Consider the following 9,780-nt stretch of genomic DNA (forward strand, 5'->3'; position numbering starts at 1 on the left):
GTAGGCTAAACAATAGTGCCTATTATTCTACTTTGCATATTTGGGTCATAGGAGGTAATTGAGTACTCAATGACCACAAGGTCATAAGACAGCTCTGTCATTTTCTTTGGTCAAGTGGGCATGGGGACTCTTCCTCAGGTCCACAAAAGCATAATATATGATGATGATGTTGACATAAGAATCAATAATAAAATGAAAAAGAAGTCAAAATCTTTGATATTGTGATAGAAGGAGACTTTGATAATCCATGCATGAGAGAGAGAGAGAGAGAGAGAGAGAGAGAGAGAGAGAGAGAATCCTATTCCTTCTTCCTATGGAAGGAATGAGGTTCTTCCCCCACCAAGACAACAATGGTTGACTCTTGGAACAATATTTTATGTTCAAAATCCATATCTCAGAGAAAGAAAGTCTTGAAGGTAACTCTACCTCATATTAATGATGAATTCTAATAATCTAATTAAATATGAGAATTTTATAATAAGGCACATTGATGAGTACTAAAATGAGAATCCAAGGTTTTTAGTTGGGAAAATTACTTAAAGGACCTTGATCGAGGGACTTCTTTTTAAATAATCCCTAAGTTTTGGACTGTCTCTTATAGTCTATTTAGTAAACTTTCTTTTTGTTAATGGTCCCTGGACCTCATCTCTCACATTTCTCACATTTGAATGCTCTAACGGTTTGAAGTCATCATTTTTATCCAAAAAAATTGAGTTTTTGACATCTCAAATGAGTTTCAGAGATTCTATTCCATTGAAAAGAATTTAAGAAGGAAGAATAAGTCATTTTCAAGGATTTTTTCATTTTTTTTTTCTTAATTTTTGAATGAAAATCGATCAAGAATGATTCTTTTAGATTGAAATCGTCTAGACAAATTGATATATCAAGTTTTTAGTTTATCTTTCCATGTATTTTAGTAAAAATAACTCAAAAATTAAATATGGGTACGTTTTACTAATGTCAAGTTCACCACTTTTTATTTAAAAAGTGGTGAACGTGACAATAAATAAAAAGTGACGAGTTCGAAAGTAAATAAAAAGTGGTGAACTCTACAGTAAATAGTGGTCAGTTCAACAATAAAAATTGTGAACTTGATACTAAATAAAAAAAATGTCGAGTTCGATAATATATAAAAAGTGGTGAACTCGCGACACTAAGTAAAAGAGTGGTGAGTCGCCAATAACGAAGGACTATTAAGAAATAAAAAATTTAATAAATGTCCTATCAAATTACCGAGTAAAACATAGGAATTATTTAAAAATAAATATATTTGTCAGGGTTCTTTAAGTAATTTCTCCTTTTTTAAGTAGTGGGGTGGGTGTAGGTGTGGATGTGTTGGAATCACCATTATATCCTAATTTCAAAGCATAAACCAAACAATAATTCCTCCCCCATCACCACTTCTCAACTGTAATGGGATCTGAAACCATTTATCAAGAATCCTTCTTACATGATTGATGGCTAACTAAATTCTTCAAAGTCAATGTTGCATAAAGCAAATAAGTCGAAGACCTATATTTTATACTTGAGAGATCTTTTCAAAACTTGACTTTTGTTTGGAAGTCTTCCTTGTTGACTTGACTCTGCTTCATGAGTCAATTCATTCGATTCGTAATATAATTATATAAAATTGAGGCAAGAGAAACTAACGATAACAAATAGAAAAACATGAATCAGAAATAACACGACACATAATTTACATGATTCGGCAAGATTGCCTATGTCCACCAGGGGTGAAGAAATTCTTGATTATGTACAAAGATGACATTGACCCTCGGAAAAAAATTGGAAATTGAGGAAAAAGTTACCCAAAACTTTGCTTTGCAACCCCTAATTCATTCGGCCAATATGGTACCACCAACAAAATACAAGACACACATAGATAACAATAATAATTAATATTTTAATATGAAAGAAATTTATTAAAATTATACAAACATCGCAAAACCTATATATAGTTTAAGTTATCAAAATATGAAAAACCATGCATAATGCATGGATGTCCTGCATGTTTTACCATAAGGATAACCAAGTTGCAAAATTGCCAACGTCCCCGGGTGGTGAAATTTTCCAATTTCTTATTGATATGAAGTCGTGAAAAATACAATACTATAAAGGTTTTCCACAGAACTTATATGTATGGCATTTGAGGGCTTTCGACGTACTTTCTAATATCAAAAACACCCCCAAGAGTTGTACGGACGTCAAAGAATCAAAAGTTCCCTTTGTGCCAAATTCTTCATTCCCCTTGAGGACCTGTCTACCCCCAAACTCCGGCACTCTGCAGCGAACACAAATCATACATACTTTCAAATAAATAACCTGAGATTAAGGCCATCAATAATAGAATTTCCATCATATTAATAATCTAATTTTTTCAATTATGAAAAAGGCCTGCAATATTGGGATATATAAGGGATTGGACTTCCATCTTTAAGACTTTATATTTTCAAGAGTAATGATTTTCTGACTACCCCACATGGCATACTCAATACTCTCCTGATGTGGCATGTGCTAGAACCATAGATCTTTTTGCCTTGGGATAAAATCTATGGTTCTAGCACATGCCACACCAAGAGAGTATTTTGAGTATGCCATATGGGGGAGTCAGATTATCAGGACTCTATTTTCAATACAATTTTTTTTGTTAATTAGGTGGAAACAGTGACAATAATAATGAAAAAAAATGCACATTAGAAGTAAAGAGGACACGACACAAAATTTATGTGGTTCCACAAGATTGCTAATTAAGTTCAGGAGTTATGATGATATCCTTTCACTATTTTCGTGAAATCAGGGTTAACCTCTCAATCTCGCTTCCTTAGGAAAAACTAGAAATCCTTCATGGTAACCCTAAAATGAGTTAGTTATGTTTTTTTAGTTCACACAAAGACAAAATTGCCCCAAGCAAAAAAGTTCAGAAATTGTGAAAAGAATAATGATTTTCTGACTAGGAAGTTTTCACTCGGTTAATACTTGGCTAATGTGGCACGGGCACAAAACCATAGATCTTTTTCCCTGGGATACACAGCCAAGTATTGACAGAGTGAAGACTTTCTAATTGGAAAATCAACACTCTTGTGAAAAAAGTAGGAGTCCTGATAAAATGACTTGCCAGCTTAGTCGACTCACTGACATGGACAAGTTTAGAAACTTTAGATCTTTCCACCTCGGGATACACAGCTCCCTTGGGAGACACTTTTTTATGGGGAACTGCAATTGTGTATACCGAGGCATACAGATCTATGGTTTGGAACTTGTCACATCAGTGAGTCGATTGAGTATGCCACCTGACGAGTCATTTTATCATGACTCAAAAAGTAGTCCCATAAGTTTGGACCCACGGGGTCGCACCTGGTGTACAATTCATTCTGCCAATATAATATCACCAACATAATACAAGTCATGAACATAAGAATGTCCAGTGGATACGTGGCGAAACCTAAATCTAGAGATCAAATTATAATTTCGCTACTTGTCTTAATGAGAATATATGTATCTATTTATATTAATCTACAATTCTATATATACCCACACCACCCACACACTCTCCTTTGCATATCAAAAGGAAGAGGAAAATGGTGATTGACGTACAAAGCAAGCTCAGGTTAGCTCTTGGATCGGTGAAGGACCATGCATCCATTGGCATGGCCATCCTTTACAATCGAGATGGGTTATCAAGCTTAGACATAGCAGTGGTGCGTGCCACGGCCCATGACAACACCCCCATCGACGACAAGCACATCCATGAGATCCTCTTCTTAGTATCCAATTCTTCAGGCTCCATACCCTATCTAGCCGAAAGGATTTCGCATCGGCTTGAAAAGACACGAGATCGTATCGTAGCTCTCAAGACCCTTTTGCTAGTCCATCGTCTCCTTCGTGGTGGCAATCGGAATTTTGAGAAGGACCTACGTAACGCACATCTCTCGGGTCATCTACAAATAAATACAAGATGGTTTCAAGATCATTCGCTCTCTTTTCTACACAATTACGCCACTTTTCTTGAAGAAAGGATAGGGTGGGTGATCAACCAAGCTGGAAAACTTGAACCAATAATGTTCCAAGGATTGGAATTTCGATTTTATGAAGAGAAGTCGATCGAGATGGTCTTTCATAGATTACCTAAATGTCAATTGTTTCTTGATCAGGTACTGAATTGTTCACCGTTAGAGATCTCTCATACTGATTGCCTTACTACTCGTGCAGCTATGCGAAACATCCTTAGAGAGAGCTTTCAAGTTTATGTGACTTTTTGTGAAGGAGTTGCAACTTTGATTGATTCATTCTTTGATTTTAATGATCCTGCCAGAGTTTTAGCTCTTGATGTACTCAAGAAAGCTTCTCGCCAAAGCTACGAGCTTTATAATTTCTATGAAAGTTGCAAGAGAACTTTTGGCACCAAGAATTTGGATTACCCATCTGTTCAAATCATCACAACGGAACATGTTTCAGCCATGGAACAATTCTTGAACTGTTCACAAACATCTGAAAACAGCTCTTCTCCATGTCCAATTTTCAAGGATCTTAAAAAACCACTAGAGTCAGCCAATCTAGTCCATGATATAGTCGAAGAAGCCAAAGAAGAAACAACTGGTACCTCTTCTCTTTTTCCTTGTAGATTGGAGACTAAAATTAGCACTGTATGGGTGATTTTCGATGAAGAAGAGACTCGAAATTCACATTTCTCGAAAGTGAAAATCGAAAATTGTTCTCTTCTGCCTGCCGATGCCAAGGGAATGCAAAGATGACATGAAGATTTACCATGAAGACCTTGTAGTTACTATAACCATGGTAATATTATGAGAAGTTAGAAGCTTGGAATAATATATTTTGATCAGTAAGGTAATGGTACTGTTGTTCATAATGGATCTCTCTATCTTCCTTGTTTTTTTCTTTTTATTGAGTTATGTGTATTTGGATGCATATTGCATAGAGAGCCTTATTCAAGAAATCATCCTTGGGAGGTGAATACTTACAAAGGAGAATGATGAAAGGGTTTCTGGTCATGTGTGGGGTAAAGATGGAGAGATGTTTTCTTTTCTTTTTTGATGTGTTTTTAGGGTGAATTACAAAAGAGAATGATTGAACCTTAAATGCTGAAATAAGAATAGTCGAACCACTTCTCAGTTCAAACCATAGTAACAAAAATTAAACTCCATTTTTTATATATTAGCAGTATTGTTTAAAACGCATCTCGTACCTCTAACAGAAAAAAAAAAAAAAAAAAAACTCGACCTGTTGAAAAAAACATGTAGTTTAAAAATAAAAATAATCCAAGTTTTGCAGGTCTATGATTAATTTCTACGGCCTTATGGTTGCTTGTGCTTTGGTTCATTGAGCTTAATGTCATAGTTTTTTTTTGTTTTTTTTTAATAATGTATTATTTTGCTCAAAAGGTACATTGATGGTTGGAGTTTTTTTATCATCATAAAATATATAATTATTTGTGAGAACATATTATCCTACGTAGATATTAATAATATTTTTTTTTCTCAAAAATACATTATAAACTTAGAATAAATCTCTAAAATATTATACATTACATTATGAATATATTTTTTTTCAAAATATATAGATATTATCATTTTTTTCTCGTTTTTTCTGAAAATTTCCCTTGCTATTTTAAATCCATACTTTGACTTGGTGACTATGGTTCTAACTAGATAGATCTTTGTGAACTACATAAAAACATATATAATAATAGTCAAAGAGACATTTGGATCTAAAGTTATGTCCTGATTAGGATTGCATTTCACAACTTTAATTTTAAGCAAAGAGCAGTGAATTTGCAACTTGACCTATTTTCATAATAAAAAGTGATTTACAAAATTGAATATAACAATATTTGTAAGTTGTAATTATCTTTCCATACCAGATTCTGGAATTTTCAAAACGATTATACCCATTTTTGTAATTCTCTAAAGAATTTAAACAAGGGTGGGGTAACAAAGTTGGTAACCCTTCAAATCATGTCCCCAAAGAAGGTGTGAGAGTTTTTATCTGCTTGGAATATGTATATTCATCCCACAATTATTCTAATTTTCGTCCTCAAGTCTGTAATACTATGTTCATCAAAGATCTAGCATTTGTATGCATTATGGAAACCCAATGAAGCAAAGACAATGAGAAAGTATTTGGGTACAAAATTTATTTGATTTCCGTATTATAGTGTACAATTTACATGTTTATTTGATCTTCGTGCAATAAATGAAGAAAATTGTGAATTGTACATTGTAATACGGCACAAAAATGTAAAGATTAAAAGAAAGAAAAGAAGAGTCGAAAGAACTTGGATGGAAATAGTGAAAGCAAATATGAACCAACTTTCAATAACATAAGACCTGACTTTGAACATAGTGAGTGGAGGAATAGGATTTGTTCAGTCCACACAAGATCTTTGAGATGAGGCTCTATTGTTGTTTTTATTTTGTAACTAAGTAAAATGGGAGATCTTGTTGTGATTCTTTTCCACATATTTTTTGGTATAGTTTTGAGATATTCCTCCAAGTTTTAGTACATATTTGAGGCACCCTCGGATTTTCAAACTGACTACTTAACCCTAACTATGGTCTTTTGTGCTAGACTATCATAAAATGATTGAAATGCCCTCATCTTCAATCTCTTGTCAAAAACCCTGTACTCATCATCTTCAACCTCTAGATTCTCTTTGTCAACCTTCAAACTGCAAGAAGAAGATGTTTTTTGGGTGGAGGTTGAAGACAATTGGTCAGTCGAAGAGATTAAAAAAAAAAAATTAGCTTGAAGGTTCAAGAGATTGAACATAATGAGTTTTTTTGGGAAAAAAAAATCTAGGGTCCTTTGCAAGAGGTCGAAGACGAGGACATTTTGATTATTGTACTTATTAGTCTCTTGAAGAAGACCACGATCAAGGGATATATCGTTAGTTTGAAAATGCGGGCATCTCAAATATTATACCAAAAGGAGATGGGATATCTCAAAATTACCCAATCTTTAATTCTTTTTGTTGCTTTTGGTCCCTCTCATTTTATTATCTTGAGCAAGGATTAATTTCACTGATCTTATCTGAAATGGTATTAAAGCGTTCTTTGATGGAGGGACCCAACCAAAAGGAAAGTTATACAGTTGATTGAAGTTCTGACCCTATGAGCAAGTAAGGATGATTCATATTCCTTTTTTTTTTTTCTTCTCTTGAAAGCATTATGGATCTTGTCTTGCCACTATACCCGTTGACATCTACAGAGCAATACACTTTAAAGGATTTTTGAGATGGTTCTAATAACTTAAAAATCATTCAAGATATCGAGTTATCACAGAATTGTATATTAACAAGCAAAACATGCATGTTCTACTTCTTCTTCTTCTCCAATTCTTCTTCTTTAGTTCACAGATCTTAAAAAAGAAAAGTTTCAAAATTATCTCCAATGTGGTGTCGTTTTTGCTAAAAATAAATGTTATTTATATTTATTTTGGACTGATTCGAATAAAATTAATTTAATTTGTTTTAAAAGATATGTGAAAGTTACTTTATGTTTGGTATGCTTTTTGTTAAAGTAAAAGTCCAAAAAAGTTCCTTTACATGTGTGTTGATATTTTTATTTATAGATTTTAAGAGTGCTTCTTGCACGGGTAACCCTTCTTTTTTGAAGATCTTATGCATATATCCCACTCCTTGGACTTGGATCTTTCCATCTTTATCTTGTCGGTTCTATGGTAAATCATAATTCTTTCTTATGTCAATCTCCTTCCAAATTAGTCTAACAATTCCATTTTACTTGGTAGAATGAACTTTGGGGGGGGGGGGGGGGGGGGGGGGGGGGGGGGGGGCTCGGTTGGGTTGATTTCCGACCTTAGGTTAAGTCTAGGCATAGTTAGTTTGGATTCGGCCTCAAGTTTAGGCAACACAAAATAAATGCCCGACTCAAATAGGGTTGGGTTCGGGCATAGGTATCGACCAACCCGATTTGCCCAAACCCGAACTTAATATGATTATGATTTAAAAATATTTCTTATATCTTTTGTACTCACAATTCATATTTCAATATGTATACTTTTGTTTATCTATATATCAAAACTAGTGTGATTATTTTCATTAAATAAATAATTGCTTTGTTATTAATGCTTTTGTTTAAGTTTAATTTCATATTGTCATACAATGATTATATTACAATTTTAAATGTTTTTCTTTTGTTGAAAATTGTGATTAACAATAAATAAAAATAATTATTTTAATTTATCTCCTATTCTTCTTATTGTTTAAATTTGCTTATACTTTTATGTATATAAAATTTTCAAATACTTTTTTTGGATAAATAATTATAAATTTTAATTTATTTTACATATAATTTTACATGATTCCTTCAAGATTAAGGCGTGTCCACTATTCACACCAATTTCACTATGAAGAGAAAATTCTCAGTTACAAATTATACCCTTTCCCCGAATAAAGAAATATATACATAATTAGCTTAACATGAACATTGTAAAATGATGAAAATAATTTTAAACTTGTTTAAATGGATTGACAAATTTCAGATGAGATAATTTGGTCGAGTTAACTTGGCATATGTATGGGGAGATGAGAGTTAACTCGTTTAAAACCATATTTGTAACCATGCTTTTTTCCTGCATACTGTTAGAATTTTCAGTCCTTGGCATTGTTCCTTACTGCTGAACCAATCAAAATCAGATAAAAAATCGTACAATTATTAATGAGCTTGATGAAAAGAACAACAGTTGTTGGTCCTACCATTTATGGAATCTTGGTTTCCAAGTATAAGAGTCTAACAACATAGATTCACCAGGATTTGAAAAAAGAAAAAAAAAGTTTAAAAAAAAAAAATAATTTTGTGAAATTTTCACTAATAGAGAGTTTTAAGCTCTATTCTAATTTTTGGTTCAATTTATTGGATTATTCAGTTTGGTTCTCCAATGATGCGGGCGTAGGCTGAATTATGTAGAACATGATCTAAGCTTAGGCTACAACAATTCAATCCGACCTTAATTTGGTTGAGCTTGGTTTAGAGCTCAGGCAACCCAATTCAACCCAAATCCGAAGTTATATTTATATTAATTATATATTTTTATTTATTTATAAAATATTTTTTTAATTATTTGTTGTAAGGAAGAAAAAAAAATTTTAACATTACTTTTCGTTCTAGTTGTTGTTGTCTATGAGTCTATTGTTATACTACATTGCCATAAATATAAAAGTTTAGAAGAGAGACAAAAAAAATTCATAATTATGCTTGTCCAACAAGCCCAACCTGTCCAAAACTACCTAGCTCAAGCTAACCCAAACTAAACCCGAATTTTGAAGCTCAAGTTTGGGCTAAGCTTGGATCAATGAGTTTCAGGTTAAGGGCTCTCTCATTCAAAATCATATTCTCAATAACAAAGATCAAAAGCTAAAATCATGTTTTAAATATGTGTTTCTATCATATTCTCCTTCATTTTTGTTTACTTGGATTGATGACACCACAGCATTCCAGATAGAAGAGAGTGGAAGGCAATGGTACATTATGTGTGTGGGCCTCAAAGGTTCACCATCCCATACATTATGTGTCTCTCAATATTTGCTTGTCATCCATATCTTCATGAGAGTCTAATCTCCAACTATGTTTTCTGTCCCTATTTATTAACTTTTACTAGTGTTGATGATTCTAAGGAGACCATTGCCTCAACCAATCATCTCTCTCTCTCTCTCTCAAATAAAAGTGTGGTGTGTGCATGATGTAGTAGTTTGTCCAGACACCCTTGTAGTGAGTAGGTCAGTGATAATTCGATAGAAAGTAACAT

The 9,780-nt window shown here is 33.2% G+C and overlaps 1 protein-coding gene across 1 annotated transcript; it reads left to right on the plus strand.

Annotated features, from left to right (window-relative positions):
* Positions 1-3,522: 3,522 nt before the first annotated feature.
* LOC147401868 (ENTH/ANTH/VHS superfamily protein) lies at positions 3,523-4,844 on the plus strand. The gene has a single exon (XM_086443334.1). The coding sequence runs from the start codon at positions 3,579-3,581 to the stop codon at positions 4,749-4,751; it is 1,173 nt and encodes a 390-aa protein (XP_086299460.1). The 5' UTR covers positions 3,523-3,578; the 3' UTR covers positions 4,752-4,844.
* The last annotated feature ends 4,936 nt before the right edge of the window (positions 4,845-9,780 follow it).

This window comes from Akebia trifoliata, chromosome 5, assembly GCF_017979445.1.
Source record: "Akebia trifoliata isolate Shusen 1 chromosome 5, ASM1797944v1, whole genome shotgun sequence".
Lineage (NCBI taxonomy): Eukaryota > Viridiplantae > Streptophyta > Magnoliopsida > Ranunculales > Lardizabalaceae > Akebia > Akebia trifoliata.